This window comes from Ixodes scapularis, unplaced genomic scaffold, assembly GCF_016920785.2.
Source record: "Ixodes scapularis isolate PalLabHiFi unplaced genomic scaffold, ASM1692078v2 PGA_scaffold11__112_contigs__length_91849675, whole genome shotgun sequence".
NCBI classification, from domain to species: Eukaryota; Metazoa; Arthropoda; class Arachnida; order Ixodida; family Ixodidae; genus Ixodes; species Ixodes scapularis.
Window position 1 is genome coordinate 29,184,864 of NW_024609837.1, and position 23,773 is coordinate 29,208,636.

General features: G+C 43.0%; 1 protein-coding gene and 1 long non-coding RNA gene across 2 annotated transcripts; both read right to left on the bottom strand.

Annotated features, from left to right (window-relative positions):
- Nucleotides 1–366: 366 nt before the first annotated feature.
- On the bottom strand, nt 367–12,127 carry LOC115320836. The gene is made up of 11 exons (XM_040218437.3): nt 11,448–12,127; nt 9,858–10,064; nt 9,580–9,643; nt 7,239–7,401; nt 6,423–6,539; nt 4,984–5,083; nt 4,204–4,302; nt 3,423–3,522; nt 2,646–2,744; nt 1,863–1,962; nt 367–457 (listed from the first exon to the last, which is right to left on the bottom strand). The coding sequence occupies exons 1-5, from the start codon at nt 12,015–12,017 to the stop codon at nt 6,437–6,439; spliced, it is 1,107 nt and encodes a 368-aa protein (XP_040074371.2). The 5' UTR covers nt 12,018–12,127; the 3' UTR covers nt 367–457; nt 1,863–1,962; nt 2,646–2,744; nt 3,423–3,522; nt 4,204–4,302; nt 4,984–5,083; nt 6,423–6,436.
- Nucleotides 12,128–13,695: 1,568 nt separating this feature from the next.
- Nucleotides 13,696–23,266, bottom strand: LOC121835012. The gene is made up of 3 exons (XR_006077439.1): nt 22,756–23,266; nt 22,539–22,682; nt 13,696–13,804 (listed from the first exon to the last, which is right to left on the bottom strand). It is a non-coding gene; the product is annotated as an uncharacterized LOC121835012 (long non-coding RNA).
- Between the last annotated feature and the right edge of the window lie 507 nt (nt 23,267–23,773).

A 23,773-nucleotide genomic window follows, 5' to 3' on the forward strand; every position in this document is an offset into this window, starting at 1 on the left:
GATGGCCAATAGCTGTGGCTTTACATAAGGCGGAAAGGTATAGCGCTTCGTTATTTAGTGCAGACAGCCTCCATGTTCAAGCAAGCTCAAGTCACATGAAGCTTTTGGGTACAGATTGGTATGGAGTTCATAGCTCCGTCATTCAATATTTCATCCTTAGACAAAACGTACAAGAGTTCATGTTTTGCAAAAGAAATAGAGCACACAACCTGTACTACACGTTGCCAGGATTTTGTTTGTGTGAGATCACTGTTCATATATATGACAGCTGAACAAACAAACCAATTAAGAAGTCTTGAAACAATACCTTTATTGGATGGTATGACTGGCTTTAAAATTGAAGAAATATGAAAATATGTTTGCCCTTGTACTGACTAGAGGCTCCTCCATGCTTGTGTTTTTGTTGTCCTTCAATTATAGACCTCCTGGATACCTTTATAGTGCATGCAAGGGCACCCTGAAATAAAGAGAAGAAGATGTTTAGAAATCAATAAACAATCAAAACTACAATCGAACATGACATATATACAAGCCTCCCATAAATTGAATGCAACTAAAAGGTTCAAATGATTTGAAGAACTAATACTACCAGTGCCGTGGAAAAAAATAAACTACCAAATTAAGATTGCATAATCACTTGGTGATATTAAGAACAATCAATTCAGCCAGATCTCTAGTGCACCTCCTAACCTAACCTAATTTAAATTAACCCCTTAGCTTTTTCTTTTTTTTGGCAATTTACGATTTAAATTGCTTTATAAAATTTTTATTGCACATGCGGCCCGTGCAGCACCTGTCTCCACCGTTGGTCACCATTTTTAAAAGCATATGCAGTAAAACAAAACATGTGCTGCCATCTCGCCAGCCAAAAACTATGCTCTGAACGAACCTGTGTTGTCAAAAACAGCCAAAAAGGCGAGTGAGGGTGCGCAGTCAAGCTACACTCATTTCAAATGATTTGGGGACAGCTTTAGGTGGATGAGCTAGGTTCGTCCAGGGGTTAAGAGGTTAAAGGTATAGCTTTTTGGGCATACTGGAATCTGAACCAAAATAGTACAGCAAATTATTCACTGTTGTTTCCTTCACTGGCACATGCTTGTACCACTAAGTCAAACTAGCCTGAAATGGAAACTGAAGCACTTTAAGAAGTACAAGTTAGGAGCAGACATCTATAGCATTTTTCTCCCATTCATTCAGTAATCTCACTAAACTTGGGCAGAAGTGAACGTAAACTTCATTTATTTCGAAAAACACGTGCAGCGACTGGCGCAGGGTATGTGGTGAGCCTCTCCACCACCTGTATCTCTCCAAAGCGTGACATCATTGCTGACACCCCTGGCCAACTTACTCGCGAGAAAGGGTCAGCTGACCCCACCTCCACTCTCGCGCTCTGCTGCACTCAGCGTGCTTCAACAGGTGGGGCAACTTAAAAATTTTAATTGGTGATTACAACGCCCTGCTAACGAGATTTAAAGAAAACTGCCACGATAATTTTTAACAAGCTCACAACAAAAAATTTTTTTTTCAAGTTTAAAGGTTTTTTTTTAGCTTTCCTTTAAACATGGTGCCTACAGAGTACTACATTAACCTGAAATACTAGTTCCCCTCGAATGCTTGTTACACCTGACATCTCCCCTAAGTTGAAACTTCCAACATGCATGGTATTAGTATGCATGATATCAAGAAGTTCCACTGCATATAAAGCAAAAATATGAAGAAAAAAAAATTAGCATTCCCCTCCAATGTGCAAATTTTACAGTTCAAGGCTCCAAAAGGCAATTTCCCACACTAGAGCTTAATTAAATCACTAGGGGAAAGCTGTCATTGAAATAAAAATATTAAAGAAAAGAACAGGGGCTCACCTGAGATGCATATGTGGAAGCTGAATACCTTATTGCCCACAAAACTTTGGTACTTTAGTATTAAAAAAAAAAGGCTGCTGTATGCACACTTTCTTTGTGGCTGGAATAGACAAACAATACCACTTGTTAGAACTGAATTCTTTTCCCTCTGAAAATTTATGCTCAATCAAGCAGTGAAATTGGCACAGAGCTTCTCTACAACATGGCTGTGAATGGTAACAGCCCAATAGTCTGAAAAGCAACGTTTCAGGGCGACATGGCAAAACTACAAAGGGCATTGCAGCTAGAGCTCGGAGCTTTAGCTGAAAAGGCTAAGGATGACAGCAATGACAAGGCACCTGAGCTCCTGCTGTCGGAGGCGTTTTGCCCAGATGCCCGTGACTTCGCTGAATATTTGTCTCCTTGGGAATAGCACGACTTTGGGTGCCACAATTTATACGAGTTAAGCCACACTGAGGCAGACTTTGTGTAATCATGCCTGGCTTCCAAGTAGACATTTTAAGTGGATGCAAGGTGTTCAGGCTTCATTTTCATCACTTCTTCGCTCATCAAATATAAATTACCTGATAGGGATATTTTGCGGTCCAACACAGTTTGAATTAAAGAAGTTCCACTACATATAACGCAAAAAGATGGAAAAGAAAAAATTTGCATTCCACTCCAATGTGCAAATTTTACAGTTCAAGGCTCCAAAGGGCAATTTCCCACACTAGAGCTTAATTAAATCACTAGGGGAAAGCTGTCATTGAAATAAAAATAATAAAGAAAAGAACAGGGGCTCACCTGAGATGCATATGTGGAAGCTGAATACCTTATTGCCCACAAAACTTTGGTACTTTAGTATTAAAAAAAAAGGCTGCTGTATGCACACTTTCTTTGTGGCTGGAATAGACAAACAATACCACTAGTTAGAACTGAATTCTTTTCCCTCTGAAACTTTATGCTCAATCAAGCAGTGAAATTGGCACAGAGCTTCTCTACAACATGGCTGTGAATGGTAACAGCCCAATAGTCTGAAAAGCAACGTTTCAGGGCGACATGGCAAAACTACAAAGGGCACTGCAGCTAGAGCTCAAAGCTTTAGCTGAGAAGGCTAAGGATGACAGCAATGACAAGGCACCTGAGCTCCTGCTGTCGGAGGCGTTTTGCCCAGATGCCCGTGACTTCGCTGAATATTTGTCTCCTTGGGAATAGCACGACTTTGGGTGCCATAATTTATACGAGTTAAGCCACGCTGGAGGCAGACTGTGTAATCATGCCTGGCTTCCAAGTAGACATTTTAAGTGGATGCAAGGTGTTCGGGCTTCATTTTCATCACTTCTTCGCTCATTAAATATAAATTACCTGATAGGGATATTTTGCGGTCCAACACAGTTTGAATTAAAGAAGTTCCACTACATATAACGCAAAAAGATGAAAAAAAAATTGCATTCCCCTTTAATGTGCAAATTTTACAGTTCAAGGCTCCAAAGGGCAATTTCCCACACTAGAGCTCAATTACATCACCAGGGGAAAGCTGTCATTGAAATAAAAATATTAAAGAAAAGAACAGGGGCTCACCTGAGATGCATATGTGGAAGCTGAATACCTTATTGCCCACAAAACTTTGGTACTTTAGTATTAAAAAAAAAAGGCTGCCGTATGCACACTTTCTTTGTGGCTGGAATAGACAAACAATACCACTTGTTAGAACTGAATTCTTTTCCCTCTGAAACTTTATGCTCAATCAAGCAGTGAAATTGGCACAGAGCTTCTCTACAACATGGCTGTGAATGGTAACAGCCCAATAGTCTGAAAAGCAACGTTTCAGGGCGACATGGCAAAACTACAAAGGGCATTGCAGCTAGAGCTCGGAGCTTTAGCTGAGAAGGCTAAGGATGACAGCAATGACAAGGCACCTGAGCTCCTGCTGTCGGAGGCGTTTTGCCCAGATGCCCGTGACTTCGCTGAATATTTGTCTCCTTGGGAATAGCATGACTTTGGGTGCCATAATTTATACGAGTTAAGCCACACTGAGGCAGACTTTGTGTAATCATGCCTGGCTTCCAAGTAGACATTTTAAGTGGATGCAAGGTGTTCAGGCTTCATTTTCATCACTTCTTCGCTCATCAAATATAATATACCTGGTAGGGATATTTTGCGGTCCAACACAGTTTGAATTAAAGAAGTTCCACTACATATAACGCAAAAAGATGGAAAAAAAAATTTGCATTCCCCTCCAATGTGCAAATTTTACAGTTAAAGGCTCCAAAGGGCAATTTCCCACACTAGAGCTTAATTAAATCACTAGGGGAAAGCTGTCATTGAAATAAAAATAATAAAGAAAAGAACAGGGGCTCACCTGAGATGCATATGTGGAAGCTGAATACCTTATTGCCCACAAAACTTTGGTACTTTAGTATTAAAAAAAAAGGCTGCTGTATGCACACTTTCTTTGTGGCTGGAATAGACAAACAATACCACTTGTTAGAACTGAATTCTTTTCCCTCTGAAACTTTATGCTCAATCAAGCAGTGAAATTGGCACAGAGCTTCTCTACAACATGGCTGTGAATGGTAACAGCCCAATAGTCTGACAAGCAACGTTTCAGGGCGACATGGCAAAACTACAAAGGGCATTGCAGCTAGAGCTCGGAGCTTTAGCTGAGAAGGCTAAGGATGACAGCAATGACAAGGCACCTGAGCTCCTGCTGTCGGAGGCGTTTTGCCCAGATGCCCGTGACTTCGCTGAATATTTGTCTCCTTGGGAATAGCATGACTTTGGGTGCCATAATTTATACGAGTTAAGCCACACTGAGGCAGACTTTGTGTAATCATGCCTGGCTTCCAAGTAGACATTTTAAGTGGATGCAAGGTGTTCAGGCTTCATTTTCATCACTTCTTCGCTCATCAAATATAATATACCTGGTAGGGATATTTTGCGGTCCAACACAGTTTGAATTAAAGAAGTTCCACTACATATAACGCAAAAAGATGGAAAAAAAAATTTGCATTCCCCTCCAATGTGCAAATTTTACAGTTCAAGGCTCCAAAGGGCAATTTCCCACACTAGAGCTTAATTAAATCACTAGGGGAAAGCTGTCATTGAAATAAAAATATTAAAGAAAAGAACAGGGGCTCACCTGAGATGCATATGTGGAAGCTGAATACCTTATTGCCCACAAAACTTTGGTACTTTAGTATTAAAAAAAAAAAGCTGCTGTATGCACACTTTCTTTGTGGCTGGAATAGACAAACAATACCACTTGTTAGAACTGAATTCTTTTCCCTCTGAAACTTTATGCTCAATCAAGCAGTGAAATTGGCACAGAGCTTCTCTACAACATGGCTGTGAATGGTAACAGCCCAATAGTCTGAAAAGCAACGTTTCAGGGCGACATGGCAAAACTACAAAGGGCATTGCAGCTAGAGCTCGGAGCTTTAGCTGAGAAGGCTAAGGATGACAGCAATGACAAGGCACCTGAGCTCCTGCTGTCGGAGGCGTTTTGCCCAGATGCCCGTGACTTCGCTGAATATTTGTCTCCTTGGGAATAGCATGACTTTGGGTGCCATAATTTATACGAGTTAAGCCACACTGAGGCAGACTTTGTGTAATCATGCCTGGCTTCCAAGTAGACATTTTAAGTGGATGCAAGGTGTTCAGGCTTCATTTTCGTCACTTCTTCGCTCATCAAATATAAATTACCTGATAGGGATATTTTGCGGTCCAACACAGTTTGAATTAAAGAAGTTCCACTACATATAACGCAAAAAGATGGAAAAAAAAATTTGCATTCCCCTCCAATGTGCAAATTTTACAGTTCAAGGCTCCAAAGGGAAATTTCCCACACTAGAGCTTAATTAAATCACTAGGGGAAAGCTGTCATTGAAATAAAAATATTAAAGAAAAGAACAGGGGCTCACCTGAGATGCATATGTGGAAGCTGAATACCTTATTGCCCACAAAACTTTGGTACTTTAGTATTAAAAAAAAGGCTGCTGTATGCACACTTTCTTTGTGGCTGGAATAGACAAACAATACCACTTGTTAGAACTGAATTCTTTTCCCTCTGAAACTTTATGCTCAATCAAGCAGTGAAATTGGCGCAGAGCTTCTCTACAACATGGCTGTGAATGGTAAAAGCCCAATAGTCTGAAAAGCAACGTTTCAGGGCGACATGGCAAAACTACAAAGGGCATCGCAGCTAAAGCTCGGGGCTTTAGCTGAGAAGGCTAAGGATGACAGCAATGACAAGGCACGTGAGCTCCTGCTGTCAGAGGCGTTTTGCCCAGATGCCCGTGGCTTCGCTGAAAATTTGTCTCATTGGGAGTGCCATAATTTATATGAGTTAAGCCACACTGGAGGCAGACTTTGTGTAATCATGCCTGGCTTCCAAGTAGATATTTTAAGTGGATGCAAGAAGGTGTTCAGGCTTCATTTTCATCACTTCTTCGCTCATCAGATATAATTTACCTAATAGGGATTTTTCGTGGTCCAACAGGGTTTGAATTAAAGAAGTTCCACTATATATGAAGCAAAAAGATACTTTTATAATAAAAAAAAAAGTAAAAGTTGGCATACCTTGCCGAAGGTTCTCACTTCACGTCCTTCATAAGGCGCAAAATCTTTGGATGCACCAGGCCCCGTCTGTAGCTGTCCCTTTTGCTACCCTTTGGAGGGTTGATGCCGCAGATCTGCCTGTAAAGTTATCAACCATGACATAAAATACATTTGCAGAAACAGGTTAAGGTTTAATAACAAGAACCGCCTACTGTAACTAGTGGTTATAAGTTCCGCCACATAATTTTTGTTTCCCTTCCATATGCAGCGATGTCTCATTAATATGGACACCTCTGTACCCTTGAAAAGTTACCCACATTGCGAGTTGTCTATAATAATGAGACAAAAATGCTTGTGTTCACCCATTTCACGTCCTAAAACATTGTCTATATAGAGAGGTATCTATATTAACAGAGTTTATATGAACGAGAAGTCACCGTACTCCAGAACAAGGGTTCTCAAACATTTATATCTCCAGAAACCCCACCTTGGATAGAAGCTGATGAATCTTTCATAGTAATAAACAATAAAGCAAACACGAAGGAGTGTTTCACCTGGTTTTGTGTCAGTGGAGGGCCCAGATCTGCTAAGATACTGCTTAAACTAGAAAAACACTTTGCCTAGGGGTAGCAACGATCAAGGATATCTGGGAGCTTTGGAAACCCACAATAGGTGTGCTGGGAAACACTTGGTTTCCCAGGAACCCAATTTGAGAACTCAAGCTCCGAAAAATAGCTGCACCAAGTTTAGAATCCTACCTTAAAGACTGGTCACATTATAAAAATGCAGAAATGCTTAGTGCTTCTGGAATTAAAAACGAAAGTCCAGTTCACTTGCCTCTGGATGAACTCCAGTGTTGCCTCTACATCTCTCGGGTAGACCATGTTGAGGACGTAATAAGCACAAAAAAGAAGGCATGCCGCCTCGTGGAACTCAACTGGTTCATCGAACAAAATTTGCTGCTCAACTACCACCAAGCAGCTTCGACTGAAAATGCTTCCTGCACAAACAATTCAGGTGTGCATTTAATTTATTTCATTCCTTGGCACATACATCATTAGCAAAAGCACTTTTCCTTTAATCTCATACTATTCTTGAAAGCAGAATCTCGTCCCTGGATCATGGTACTAAACAACTTTTCGTGGATTGTACACAGCAAGTCATTGCTAGTATGAGCTTGTCATCACTTTGAGCATAATGCGTCTGCCATTTGCAATGTGTGATCTACGGAAAGTCTCTATTGCGCCAAGCTTCGAGCCATTTCATTGTCAAAGTGGCACGCATTATTTATAAAACTTCCTTTATTTGCCTTGTTTCAGAGAACACAATCTGTTCTTGCTTAATCAGGATTGTTTATTCATATTAGTAGAATTGTCAAATAATAAGATTCACACAATGGATTGAATCGCAATTTTCGTCCGTGGACCAGTTATCACATGACCCATCATGTCATTGATTTCTGTGATCTGCACCTTGTCCGCAGACTCACTGACTGGAATAGGCGAGCACCTTATCTGTGCGGATTTTCGGCAAGTGATTGACTTGAAAGGCATCTACAGCAATTTAGAAACAGTACAATAATCTTTCTGTTTTCGTATGATGGTGCACCATTGTGTTCTGCCCATTCACCACTTCAGTGGTTCTCAAATAGGGGTCCGCGGACCCCAGGGGGTCCGCGAAGCCACTTCTGGTGTCTGCGAGACCCTCAACAAAAAAGCATTTTTTTTTAGTTGGCACGTTTTGATGAACTGACCAAAATGAAGTGATGTGGCACCTTTGTTTTATGTTTTTCTGCTACGTAGCAATAAAAGGCACCCGTTTCATGCTCCAGATGTGTTAACGTACTTACTAATGTCCCCTCGCTTCCCCCTCCCCCTCCCTGGAAGGGGTCCCCCGTCACTGCCAGCGGTCCGCAAGGGGTCCCCGACACATCCATGGCTGAGAACCACTGCACCACTTCATTTTGTTGCCCCAGTCTTGGTTCCACACGTGAAAGAAGCTGCAGGACATTTGCCCAGCCGACACGCCGCAGATTCTGGTACCCCTTTGGGTCAGTGTCAAGAAGTTTGTCAGAACTTGTTTAGCACACCGCAGTCTTTCCCGCACGTCCATCCAGTTTTTCATCCAGCAGCAAGTTTCTTACGGCTGTGGTGTTAAGTATTGTGCTCAGTCGTGCGGTCATCGCTTCTACACCAAAACCTCTTTGAGCAGGGTCATACTTGTGTCATGCATTGGGTTAGTGAAGCTAGTGGTGCTTTGCGCTAAGCCTGTGAAGACACTCCGTCTCGCTCGGTGCGTAACGGCAGCAACAATTCTGTTTCATGATAGTGTCGTGACCATAGCAACAACTGTTGCTGTCGCTTCCACTCTTGGAAAACGGTGCCACAGTGGGATGCTAGTGTTTCACGAAACTACGGGGTCCTGAATAGATTAAGTCTGTCCTCGCTGTCGCTCCTTTGTCGTCTCCTCCGTGCGGATGCGCTTGGGAGACCGACGATCTGCAGATGTCTTGTCATGTGATCAATCCATCCATGGATTAGTCCATCGTGTGAATCTGTCATAAGTGGACTGCGGAGTCTCCACTCACTCAACATTTCTCTTGATGTGCCTGGCACATCATGAAATTGTTTCTCGCATCCAATCAGACTTTCTCAAAGAAACAAGGAAGCTGTATAATGATTTTGAGAGTTATTCATCCCAGGGTGCAGTAGCACGTTCCACACCACTGAATATTATGTACACAGTAGTATACAATTCCAAGCTACAAGACCGAGTTATAGGAAGTAAAAAAAAAGAGAAAGATGGGACGGCGTATCTTTTCATGCTCTCATTTTGTTCCAATTTTATCGTCAGTCCAATATTAAAAGGCTTTCATAGTAAAACTGAAAGTTGTATACCACCTACCTTCCTCTCTCTCTCAACCTCCTGACTACCAACTCAACCAGAAAATTACCCCCGCTTCGCCCTAATAACCCACAACAAAAACTATTGGCTACCAGATTGCCTTAAGACATGCCGTAATTGTACTGTGCAAATGAAAAGCTTTTGGACTAAGGGACAAAAAAGAGCTAAAAAACTGACAAGCATGGCCATAGCCTAATTTTCACTTCTGCACCGTACAAGAACGGTTAATTTCTATTAGAAAGGTAGAAAGGCCCAAGGCTATCAGGTTGCTCACCGACAGCAACCACCATGGGGGTGCATGGAAGGGAGGGCAGCTGGTCTGTAATGCTATTTCCTTCCTGGAAGTTGCAATTAAGACTTGTGAAGAAGTATTCCAACAAGTGCAAAAAAACATTCTTTCTCACACCGTTAAGTAATGTAGGATAATCATAGCTTGCAAATTCACCCGACTGCTTTTTCTGTGCCATAGTGCCCTTTCTTCATTCATTTCAGATTAGGATATATTGTTGCACCTAGAATTCATTGAAACAACTGTATACTTGCAACACATACCTCAAGTACCTGCACCAGGATTTCAGTCTTTTCTTTGAAATAGCATGCCAATTGTGGCAGTAGCACTTTTTCTTTTGCCATGACCTCGCCACGCTTCTCTGCCTCTTCTGCTTGGACAGACCAAAACAAAAGCTCCCTGTATGGGCTCTTTACAAAGTGCCTGCCTAACAGCGCAGTGCATAGCTTCAGTCCTTCAGCAAAAGTTTCCTGGAAAGGAATAGCGCATAAATCTAGGAAGAACATTGTTAACATTGTTTATAGTTCATTTTCCTTTACCTGATCTAACCCAGTTACCGTAAAATCCTTAAAGGGATGCTGAACCCAAATGTTGATTCCACAAAACACGCGGTAAAAGCGTGCAACGGGATGCCACAAACACCAGGACATCACTCGTACAGCGATATCTCAAACGGATGACCAAATTTTTCAAGAAAAGGAGGCGCATTTGACAGAGATGATGTCGTCATGTTTCTCCGAGGAGAGGGAACGGCCTCGCGTCTTCTCCGCCTCGCAGCCTTGAGGGAGCGAAGCGAAGAGAGGAGGAAACTCGATATAATGATGTCACGCGCCTCGTCGGCCTGGTTCAATCTCGACCTCTTTTTCCAAAAATACGGCCATCCATTTGAGATATCGCCTTATGAGTAGTGGTGTAGGGATTGTAGCGTCCTGCCTACACTTCCTGCATTGTTTTTTCTGAAATACAAATTTCGGTTCACCATCCCTTTAAAAAGGAGGCGCCCACCGCCAAGGGATCACACATCCCGATTGTTTGGCAAAATATTCGTAACATAAAAACTCCAAAACCTCACCCATGCCCGAATTCCTGTCGATGGGAATCACATGAACCACGCGATTTGTGGTATCGGTATGTGTGACAAGCGAGTTTGTAACGGGTTCCACGTCCTTCTCTGCGATCTGCATGTGCAATATCTGTTCCCGTAACATCGAGTGCTTAGTGAGGTTCCGCAATTATCTGCGATCTGCGTGCGTGATATTGGTTTCAGCGGCATGCAAGTTTTCATCGTGGCAAGAACACAGGACTTCGTAGCGGATTCCCACATGTTTACCATTTTGTGAAACGCGAATTTGCAGTGTCCATAATATGCAGTATTGGTTCCCATGTCAAGTGATTTGAAGCAGTGTTCATCAGTAATATTTTAGGACATTTTGCATCTTATTCCCAAAGACAGGCGACCTTATGTTTTTCACTATTTATCCCTTCATTTTGGTTGGGTGCCCTTACGGGATTTTACGGTAGTGGTAAATATGGTGTGCAAATTAGTTAGCATAAACATGACATTAATGATTTCCTACTTTCCTAAAACAGGTTATAGAGAGACGACAAACTGTACCCAATACCAAGTTGTCACCCCTAAATGAGCACATCCCATTCACTTTTACAAAAGTAAAAGTGAATGTGGAGTGCTGTTTTTCAATGGAGAGTGCTGTTCACTTTGAACTTTTTATAAATTAATTGTAAGCTGGCTGCTGTCAGTAAACTATCTGGTGTTGGGCATTTATGCGCTATTTGCTATTGAATAGCTGTTTTTGAAGATCATGAGTAAAAATAATAGAAGGCAAGTTGCTCACAAGCATGTCCTTTCCCAGCAGGGTCTTCAGATGTGCATAAAACATCGGTTTATGAAAAAGGAGAGGCCACTCCTCCTTCACGTCCCTCGCAGAGTGTATGGGATTCACACTGTTGATATATGCTCTTTGATCGCCATACATAGCTGTTGAAAGTTTCATTGCCCGGGACAAATCGAGGTCCTTCGTTGCCTTGTGCGCTTCTCTCTTCATCCACTCCTTGCTTTCATTTGAGTCATGAATGTCTCCCTCGCCCGACAACTGGAGTTGCCAATTCAAGCAGCCATACGAGGATTTAGAACTTTTTCTCTTTGGGCGAGATTCTTCTGCTTCAGGAGCTGACAACCGCTTTTCGCGGCTTAGGTTTTCGATCCGGTTTTCTAGTTGATAGAGAAGCGAATCATACCCTGTGCCCAGCTTCTGTCCGTCAATCCCTCGATCCTCTAGTGATGCCGGAAACATCTTTACAAGTCCTTCGGCCACACACCTGGCGCAGTCTCTCGAGGGCCGCGATGACTTTCGCATTAAGCCGTTTACGACAACCCTGACAAGCTCTAGCCGGTCCCTGGTCATTAGTGTTTTCCCCGCTGCTAATGCATCCTGTGCGCTGCGTGGGAATTCCTGTTGTAAAATAAAACTGGTTGTCTCCAGTTCGGGCTGTCGTTCAACTGAGAGCCCTTTTTGCTGCATGGCAGATGTACCTGCATGAAAGGGGCACTGACACATCAAAATCATATTTTTGCTCATTATCCGAAAAGATTCAAAATGATGCCGGGACATTACCCTCAAAATTCGAAACTTGGGAATTCAGTATTTGTGAAGTAAGAAAAAACAATTTCCGAATGCCAAATTTGAAGTTCCCGCACGATCCGTGCCAGTGCAGTGAGTAAAATTTTGCGGTCTCCTGCGACTCGACTTTCAATCGGGCCTCCGCTCCACGCTATCAAAGCGCCGTTGCCACGGCGACCCGAAGCGAGGAGCAGGTGAGCCGGCGGGATAGAAGGGCGCTGGCACGAGAAAAGACCGGTTTCTTCCCGACTCGCCGATAAGCCTCTGCTCGAGCATTGCCAAGTTTTCCGAGGGAGGATACAAATCCAGGAAGCGACATCACACCGAAATCTGATTTTTGGTATTTCAAAAAGAGGGGCCATAGAGTGTTCGCAGTTGCGCTAAAAAACATGTTTTACGATTGCCGTTATTAAATGTTATAGAAATGTCGCCTACAAAGCTTCTAAATTTCCTGATTTTTGACATCACCGATCAAAAGAAACCAGGAGGTGAGCGCGGGAAATATAAACGCCAAAAATGAAAAGGCGCGCACGCGAGCGGGGAAACTTTTTTTTGCGATGCGGTTTTTTTTGCGTGTCTGACTATAACTTGCATCGTTTTAGACAATAAAAAATAATACAACCTTTGGGGTGTCAGTGCCCCTTGAAGCCATACCATACCAATCACAATCCAACAGTTTTGTTCCCTTTATCTCAACAGGTGGAGGAAAGAAAAAAGTCTGGCACTTGCACAAGTGCAGACAGTCGTCATACGTGAAACCATTAATTTATTTTCCTTTCTCATTCAGTTTGAAATTATGTTACTGTAAGGCCTAGTTTTCTTCCTAACACTGCATTTCTAAGTAGCACGTTTAGAGCTATAACTATATTTATATTTTTATTGAGGTGCTGACTTACTCTCTTCTAGTTCATAGCATAATTTTAAAAGTGTGAAATTGATTGAAAGGAAACTGGTTTACTTACACATGCATATCATAATTGAACACACATTTAAGTTTTCCTGATGTAAATTGCAACATATCTATTCAGTTACTCTTTCATTGACTAGACATTACAGATTAAATACTTAACCAGCTGACTTGCACTTGACCTACCATGTGCAACTACTGCTTTTCTGATGTTAGACCTAACAAGTACCAAGCCCAATGTTTTTTGTGGTTATGCCCAGTTTTTGGGTGGGTGCTTGCTTATTATTTTAAGGCATGCTTGGATCAGCAAAATTCAATCTGGAACATCATGCACAAAAAAGATACCTGCTTGTGTTTCCTCAACCGCTTTGCATGGAGGTTTTTCTGCCACAATGAACACTCTTTGTTGAAATGGCAGTTCCAAAAGCAGTTCACCAAATTCATCATCATCAAGTTCAGTCCAATCTTGCAGAAACACCTGTCAAAACAAATAATCTTATGGAAGTAACTGGATGATAAAAATAGCATTGTCTTACCTTAAACTTCTCTGAAGTGCATACGTCTTTTTCTTTAGCAAGTGTTAGAACGTCGCTCATCGTTCTCACATTTCCTACTTTTCGCACCGAGAGGTCTGCGCTCCATATTTTAACCAGCGGCATCACACCTGGGAAAAGAGAACCGTTATATTTTTGTTCAATTATTATTTTCACAGTGCCACTATCTTTGGAAACTTGGCCACATCTCCTGCAGTGTGGTCCAAAAGATGTTTGTTTACGCTTTTTCAAGGGCCTTCATTTGATTTAGCACCATATGATTGACCATAATGTATACCTAGTTTAACAACCTGCCACCAAAATTAATGGGGAATGAGAATGAGATTGGATATCTTTCAGAGTTTGTTTTGGACACAGACTTTGATGCTATGCACACTACTGTAACTTAGATGATCTATTATAACTCTTACTACTGAGATTTTATTGGGAATTTCAAGATTCAAGACACAATTGTGATTAAAAAGGATCTTCAGTCCTTTACCTTGGCATGCTATTGGCGTAAAGATCTAACTACCATAGAATACTGTGCATCCGCCCATTCCAGTCTAAGTGCCAATTCCCAATTTTGTAAGATATGAGAAAATATGCCAGTACATTGATACGTAAAATTGGTGACCGGACAAGTGTTCATCCCCCATTTTTTCGTATTTATCTCTAAAGTTTGAGTGGGCGCTAGCCTGATATTTTACGGTTAAGAAGCGCTTTGTCCATCGAACACAAAAACGCTTGAATAAGATTACCTTCCTCAAATTTTTATTGTCCAACGCTGTATCAGATACCAACAAATAATTCTAGCCCTTGTTGCCCCAATGAGTTGAGTTCTCAACTTGGCCACTACCGGCTCGACAGTTAGATCCCCCCCCCCCCCCAATAGTCATGAACAGAATAAGAATATCAAGATCCATCAATTGTGCCACCTCCAGTGCGAGCTTCCTACCTTAAATGACAGCTGGGCGGGCTTGCTAGAAACAGCGTCTTGGCTGAGACTGTGTGAAAGAAAACACTGGAAAAGCCAGCAGACAAGCTGAGCAGGACTCAAACTGTGTCTCAAGACGCTCGTGTGCCCCAGCCTTTGCAGTGCTTTTATCCACCCAGTCTTAGCTGAGATGCTGTTCTAGCAAGCAGGCCCTGGAAATCTGGTAAGCTTTGAGCGCGCATGTATAGCCAATGCATGAGGAAAGCCAAAGAGCGCATGCATACAAAAAAAGGGGCCCCGAGCTTCTTTTCCTGTCGGTGACTGGAGATGCACATTAGGAGTGTGGCAAGCACATCCTGAGAATTTAGCTTTTTCATCTGGAAGGCACCTTGTCTGTGATGTGGTATCCCTGTATAGGGTCCTCAGCACTTTCGTTTGTTAAGGGCATGAAATAAATATATTGCATGGATCAAGGCATTGAAAAGCTCTTCAGATAGAATCCAACCCAGATGTTGAAGGGGAAGGGATAAGGAAAGGGAATGAATTGGCAGAAAACTACCTACTACTGCAGCCTGACAAATCATTAAAGATTCAAGGCAATGTGTCAGTTTGGGTTTTGGGGGCACAATAAAGTACCCGACTGAATCAATGCCCACTTCTGTAAACAGAACTTATAAAAAATGGTGTGGTTCCTTTTTGTTTTTATTAGACCAAGCAATCACAAAGGAGCACTCAGAATTTCTCTGGAAACGCAAAATTAAGTCTTATAACTTTACTGTGACCAAGCGAATATGGCCGGTAAGATGTTGAATCAAGAAGCTTTTCTTGATTGAGAAGAACTAAGTCTCCAGTTGGATCCTGAAGACTGTACAAGCACATAGCTGGCAAGAGAGTAGCTGGTACACATTGAAGCAGAAATGCTACCTCTCCCGAGGCATTGGACCTAATGCTAGTCACAACTCCAAACATTATTTCAAAGCGATTGCCTGAAATGAGCACGTAGTCACCAATTACATAAGTTGTCCCCTTAACAACAGCCTTTTCATAAAACGTCAAATTTCTTGCTGATTCTACATCTGCAAAGGCATGAGAAAGCTGAGACACTTCATCTGGCTGTTTGTGAGCTTTCGCGCCATGAAGCTCGACATCTGGCGGAAAGAGACCGCGGGAAGTCAAAAATGCCTGAAAGAATTGGTGCCTTTCGCTTAGCGTTTTGGTCACATTTTTAAAATTTTTTGTTGAACGAATGCAATTTTTGAAGTACTGGTGTTTGCTTTCGAATCTGAGTGTCCATACGTGAGACAATGGGCCAAACTCTTGGATGAGGTCACCATAGTGCAACATATAATGATGCTTCGGCCTCAGTTTGACATCAGGAAAAAATGCTTTACGGTTGTGGATGTACGTCTGAACTAAGACCTTGAGGTAAGCAACCTGTGCGTATGTTATTTTAGGTGCCATTAGCAAGTCAACTAGTTCCATTAACTCAAGACTTAACTGCCACACAGAGTCACTTGGATCAATCACTTTATCCCCTACATACAGCGGCAGCAGCCGCAGGAATGTCCAGTTTTGCATGGCGTGGCCTGCAAGCTTATCACTCTTGCTGCTCACCTTACATGGCCTGTTTCTCAGGTCCCGTGCACTGTACTTCAGAGCCATAATCTTTATGTTTAAGTAGTCATAAGAAAACCACCCTTTGCGCACAAAGTACCTAATGAACAAGGGCAGATCATACTGAACTACACCTTCAAACATATCATGGCCAATACATGGTGGTAGGCCAGCTTGATATACGTGAAAGCTGCTTAGCACGTTAAAAGGTGACTCGCACACAACACCATACATGCCACATCCTTCGTCGTCATGTGTAAAGCAAGTTTCATAGTTTTCCACAGACCTCCTTTCACCTGTCAGGGTGGGGTCTTCATGAAATTGTGTACGAGTAACCAGGCAAAATCTGCAAAAATATGCAGACGTGCTAAAATTTTGCGTGAACCCACCAACTGCATGGCTCCCTAAATTATCCCCAACAATGAAGCACAGCTGCACTCTGTAAAGCTTCCCTTTGACCTCCAGACCCACACGTTCTAGGTAGCACAGATCATCAATCAACGGTTGAAGAATTTTCTTCAACCCAAACTCTTTTACATTTTTTTGAAGAGCAAGCAACACAAGCTGCATACTCTCAGTACGAGCCCTACAGTGTTGTGGCAAATTACCGAGCGTCAAATACACGCCCAATAAGTCAAATACACGCCCAAGTTTCCCTTTGCAGACCCCAAGGGATTTGACAATTCAAATTCATCTTGATATAAGATGACTTGTATAACATCGTCAGAGGACTGAAATTGTTTGCATATTGTGAAGTCAGTGAAACATTCATTGATTTCATTTGACCTATGAGGTTCCTGGGGCAAGTTGGACATCAACAGAACTATCAACTCATGCATAGGCACATAGTGGAAAAAAGAAGGGAAGTTCTGCTTGTTGGTACCAAGGTTAATCTGAACTGGCTTTACGAGGTGAAAATGTTTCTTAAAGTACTTGTGTCTCAGGTACGATGATTTCAGACTACCTGATGTTACAATGTCAAGCTCATTGTTCTTAAAATGACGAAGCACCAATTCTAGCGTATCACTAGGAAGGATTTTGGCAAGCTCTTTTTCCACGAGTTTCTGACTAAGCTTTTGGAGGTTGTCAACTTCGCTCACAATATACTGTACAGTATCTGCAGGGATATGATGTTGGGCTTCTAATCGGAGGAAAAACAATGCTGCATTGTCTCTAAAAAGTTCATGATCTGAGACGTCACTTTGATCACAGGGCTCTTCAGGGCTGCTTTCTTCGGCAATGTCCAGTACACCACTTGGGTCATGGGACTCTTCAGGGCTTTCCTCAGAAATGTCCAGCGGGGCACTTGGGTCATAGGGCCCTTCAGGATTTTCTTCAGCGATGTCCAGCGAGGCATGATCTTCGGAGATGCGGGCTGTTGGATCGTCCTGTGCAGTATGGCAGAGCTCCAAAGTGTCCTTCTGTGGGTGATGATAACGTGAAACATGCATTCTAAAGGCATTTCGCGTGCTGATCTTGCTGATGCACCCCGTGAAGGGGCACACAATGGGCTCTTTTCCCAACTTCAGGTGGCCAGATATTTGAGAGATCATCTTTGATCGTGTTGCTACTTGCTGGGTACATTTTGCTACTGGGCATATTAACAGCCTGGTTTCCGATGACACCTGACTTTGTGTGCCCTGTTTAAATGGCTGATGAAAGTTGCATAGCTTCTGAATGTCGCACCACAGCTTGATGCAGGGCACAAAGCGCCACATGTTAAGCTACTGTGAAATCTGCAGTGGTTAAAATAGTTCACCAACGTGGAAAAACAACGTCCACAGATTCGACAGCGGTTCATCGAAGATTGATCCAAGTACAACCTGAAAAAAATAGAGCATTTTCAACTTAATGTGGGCGCAGATGGACGAGTTAATGTAGAACGCAAAATTCTTCATTCTTCTACTACAGCTTGCAAGTGAAATAGTGCACAATTCTGGAGGTGATGCTTGGAATGAGCCTCTACATTATGCCTTCGATGCCCCAACCGGAGCGTTGTGCCATCCTCTCAATGCTGAGTCAAAGCTTCGAGGCCGAGTGCTCTGCCTCCGATTCAGAGGTCAACTTGGGCTGTCTCCTTGATCTACCGACAACAGCTTCAGTGACGTCATTAGTTCCATTCTTCAGTTTCTTCTTTTAGCTTCATTCTTCAAAAGCAAGGATGGGTAGTTCTCATTACTTCTTCAAATATAGGGGCCCCTACGGCGTAGTATATAACATTCTTCATTCTTCTACGTTGCCCAGATAGAGAAAATTAAACCTTATTTTTCGGCCTGCATTAAAAGCTACATGCCGAAAAGAACTAACTCTGTGCGAATGTGACGCTAGTGGCGGTGATAAAATGCGAAAACTTGGGCACACGATGTTACCTGGATGAAAACACCAAAACATAACAAAGATTCTCTATGAGCTGTATGTCTTCCGAGGCTTAACATTCATCAAAGCGATAAAAATTGCGGGCGCCTGTGGCATTTATTTCACTAGAAATATGTGTTAGCCCAAAATATAACCTTGTTATCTTTCCTGCCACTTTACTTTGTTTTTTTATTGAAATATATGCTCTAGGCACCCACAATGCCTTTTCTTGGTTTGATGATCTTGTTCCTTTCTCTTCATGAATCCTTTGTTTCTACTCGCACGGTTTCCACCATGAACACTTACCAACTCGCCCAACTTTCCCAAGTGGACGCCTGCTAATAAAGAGATTTTGTTCTTCGAATTTAGCTTTGGATTCAGGGATCTACTCTTAGAATTTTGCATTCTATCACCACCCATTCACACAGTTTCACTTCTCAGCGATACATAGTCTATGTGAGCAAAAAAAAACTGCATTTTCTCTATCAAAACCTTCGGGTCAGATACCGTGCTGCTGATCCATGTTATGAACTGAAGCATGCTTATACAGTCGATCATGCTTTCATTTCTTGAAGCTTGTCTTGAATCATTTGAAGTGTTGGTTTTGATGCTGTTTGGTGATGTTCAGGAAAACCGTAGTCTCATAAGTGACCAAGAAGTGATACAGTAGCAAAATGTCACACGTCTTGAGCTTTCATCTCGTCAGGGATAGAGCACAGAAAGGCATACAGCAAAGTGCCGGGGGAGCGCCCATCCCACTTTCACTGAAAACTGAGGTCCGGACAAATTGGGCAATTAACGTATAATTTTCAGAATTCCCAAATTTTGGAAATGTTAATAGTAGTCACTTGAACGAAGTGGGCGCCTCTGCGGTATTTTACAGTATGCAAAAAACATGGAGATATATGTAATAAATGTCAAATACTGTAAACGACTTATTTTTCCCTGGCTCAATATTTCGCGATTTCGGTCAAGGCTGAAGTTTTGGAATAATCTGCGGGTTCTAATTTTAGCGATGCAGTGGGATCTCAATATAGATTCCTATGTGTTTAGATTTTGCTGGCATCGTTCGTGGGACCTATTTTTCGCGAATTGTAGGCGATTCGCAAAAATTAGGTTCTTGCAAAAATTAAGGTGTTTACAGTTTAGGTGGTGTTTACTGGATGCCATATTTGAGGTAAATGCTCACAACACATGCTCAGAGGGCGTTTCCCGTCAGCTCTCGGGCAGTGACAAGAGAAGAAGGGAAGGAGAAACTCTCTTCTCACCGGGACTTTGCTTTGTATGTCCCAGACTTCCCCAGATGTCGCTATTCTCACTCTAGAAGATTATAGAAGATTAACTTTCACTCAAAATTTGTACAAAAGCATCTTTCCCCTCTTTCCATTCCCTGGTGGTAAGAAAGCAGCAGCGAGCTCAGCTATGACCGCCAGTGAATACAACCTATACCATTATAGAGCAGATATATCCATGCTTTTCAAATATTTGACTATGGACAAGCATGTTTAATTTCAGATGCATATTATTTCATGAAAACAAATTTCTGAAATTTCGTGAGTCGCTCGGGAGCAGAATACTTCAGAACTAAACAAAACCATGCAATTGGAGCAGCAATGTGCTGCCCAGTTGCCTGTGGTTCTGTCTGTTGACCAAAACACGTATTTAAGTAAGCTTAGTGAGAAACACACTGGAAAATCGCAGTAATCAACACAAGTCATAAATTTATATTTCAACATTTTTGCGACTTTGTAGAAGCCACAAAAATGGGTATCATTTCGTTTTTATTTTTAATACTGAGTGTGGCCTTCGATGACCCACTGCTTAGCTTATATTTGATGGTTGTGTCAAAACCATAAAAAAATGGCATGTGACTACAGAGAAGAGAGTGAGCAAGACTCGAACCGGCCAGCTCTCGATCGGCGATTTTCAGGCGCAAAGAAAAATTTTGAGCCAGAAATTGTGCTCTGAGTAGTTAGGCTCTCATATGTCATGTACAAATAAAAACCTTGGCGAGCATCAATACCCTGTCAGAGTACCTTCAAGAATTGGCGTAGTACTAACTGCCCATCACTCAGATAAAAGCCAGCTTCCCGGGACAAATTTCTGGAAGTAAGAGCTGACTATTTCTCCCTTTTTCTCTGCTTCAAAAAGCTCTCTATCTTTTCAGTATGATGCACCCGCAGTGCCCAAGCATGTCAGCGGAAACCAGCTCACAAACTGGACATGAGCACAACATTATTCTGATGCTAGCATTCATCAACAATTTTTGAACAAACACTTATATTTGCTTTCTCGGCCAATGAGTACCATGACAGACATTTTTCAGAGCCATGCCTCGTCTATATATGATTACAACAAGTTCGATGGTATGTATAAAAAGCATAGTGGAAGCAACCAACAGTGTCAAATTTGACAGTCTGGGATTACTCTTATTTTCGTCGATGACAGCAAAATTAGAGTGACCAGTCTAGGACACTGAGCAGGAGGCCATGTTTGACAAATGTTTTGCTGCTCCTAAAAATAAACGAAGTGACGGAACTGACGATATGGCGTCCGATTGGTTACAGGGTCAAAGGTCAGAAGTTCTCTTTCGTTATTTGAGCCTCTAGCCAATCAAACGTGATATTGTCTCTTCCGTTTCTTTTTAGGAGAAACAAAACATTTGTCGAACATAGCACCCTAGGTCAGCAAGAAGGCTGTCACAGCAGCTCAACATTTATCGACGACTGCATCGGGCGCAAGGAACACGGAGGCTAACCTTGCTAAAACACCTAGATGTTTTTGTTAGTTTTGCAAGGGGCGTCAAAGCACCAGTGCACGAAGTGGTGCAAGCGCCAGTGCAGTACTTCAAAGCAAACGGCAGTGAAGCCCTGAAATAAAAGGCACTTGGAAGTGAACGGCAGCACAGCACTCGCTCATAGCACGTGTTTCTCGCGTTCGTGCGACCATCGTTGTTGGCACGGGAAACTGCAAGATGCGGCACGCCGTGCCGCGTCTTGCAGTTTCTTGAACAGACGTGACCTGACGAGAGCTCCCAAACCTCCTCTTTGCCCACGCGCTTCTCGTCGCCAGCTCGCCAGCGGGGATCCGACGTCAGCAAGCGCCAGTTCACCCATGCATTCTGATTGGCTTGCGGCGAGCGAAAGTTATTTTTTTTCGGCGTTCAAAATTGGTCTTAGAGCGATTTTGCTCTCTGCCGGAAATCCTGCCTGCTTTTGTCGCCCGGCATCAGAATTCTCCTGAATCTGGCCACCGGTTCGCAAGTCTGAACGAGGCTGAGACCCGCTTCAGACGGGGCAAATTTTCCAGCAATTTTGAGGTTGCTGGCGGGTTGTTTCCTAGCTTTCCCTAGATCAACACGAATTGCTGAGATCAAGTTTGGCTCGAAATGGACGAACAACTCTAACAACTCTAAGACGTTTGAAGCGGCAGCGGCCAATCAGGGACGCAATATTTTCATGCGACACCTCTGTGGTGGTGGTGATGACAGCTATAGGCTTTGTTCTGATTTGAAATAGATCGTTTCTGGAAATAAACCTTTCAGAAAGATGAGTTAGTATTCTCAATGCCATTCAAAGATATAAAAACACGTTTTTAGCGCGTAGCTGTGCATCTAAATAGTGCAAGAAAAATCAAATTGCATGATGAGGATGACAAGTCGTAGCAATTCGGTTGCCGCGTGTGAACAAGGGTGGCCCGTGTTGCTGGTGTTGCGACGTCAAGTTGCTGGGTGAAATTGCCCCGTCTGAAGCGGGAATGTTCCGAGTGGCTTGCGAGGACGAACATTGAGACTAAACACGACCTCCCGCAGTTGAAGCAAATGGCCCTCGGCCTGTGAGGTTCAAATACGAGTGCCAAGCCGCTAGCCGGTATACCTTTAGCAGGCATGAATTCTGTAAAACACCGCCTAGCTAGGTGCCACCAAGCCGCCACCCGATAGAACTCCTTGATACACTCACCAAATGCCTCGCTCGGCCCTCGCTGCCTCTGGTGGGACCTTTGCCTCTGCAGGACTTCCTTGCCGAAAGCTCGAGGTTCATTCAACGCACGGAGCACGTGTGCGACGAAGAGCCACCACACGTTCCTTTTTTGATACACGCTGCCTGCACACACAAGAACACGTCATACGCTCCGAAAAAAGGATGGAAAACGTAAGACGGATGGGCGAGCACTTACCGATTAACTTCACGGTTGGTTCGATGGGCACGGCACGCCGGTACACGGGTGACTCTTTTCAAAAACGTTCTTCGGCAGTGGGGTTTTCGAAAGCTCGAAAGTACGGCGTACGGCTAAAGTTCACTTTAGTTCGGCCAACTCTCGAAAGTACCTCAGTTTTTTTGTATGTTTTGTTACGATGGCGATGGCGATACCGGCGATACAACGTGGACGTGCATGTAGTCGACTTAAATTCAAACTGTCAAATACCAGATATTTAAAAAATATTATAAATATTTGTAATAAAAATTAAGCAGCATTACATGTAAACAATGTGTTGGAGCTGGTTGGAGGTTTTTGAGCACCTTTGTGTACCAAACTAAAGCTCGGCTTCTTTCAACTTTCAACATGGCGGCGAACATTGTCCCGCGTCCCATCTCCCATGCCTCTGTAGGGAATGCGTCTCATCAGCGGTCCCGTTTACCGTACTCGACCTATTTGACGTGTATTGGTTCTCCTGTATCCATCTACTGCAATCAAGATCAGCCACAATTATGCTGTACAGATATGGTGTGCCCGTCAGCGGGAATATCCAATCTCGTTACAAGCAAGGCCTAGGGTTGCTCAGACGTCGTTGACATCCACGAACCGCGTCTGCCAGCCTTACGTTGTTTGGTTGGCTTCTTTACCCGTACCGGCGGCGGATCCCCAGCCCTGGCCCCAGCCCTGCCTGACCTAGCTCGTGCAAAACAATCTACGTTCATGCGGCCTCTTTGGAATGCGTTCTTTACGATAGGTGACTATTGAAGCGTCGGTTGCCTCCATTCACTGAAGTAGTCTTCGATGTCAACGCTCTTACCTTCACAGTGTCCGGATGGTCATTCTACAGGCGACGCTGCGAGACGCAAGCCTTTTCCGTTGTTTCAACTCGCAGTGTGATTCTTAAAATGGCCACTTTATCACGTTTAAGATGCTGCACCTTCACTCTATCTCCGAGATGCATCCCAAGACAGTTCTAGTGGTGTGTAAAACGTGGATG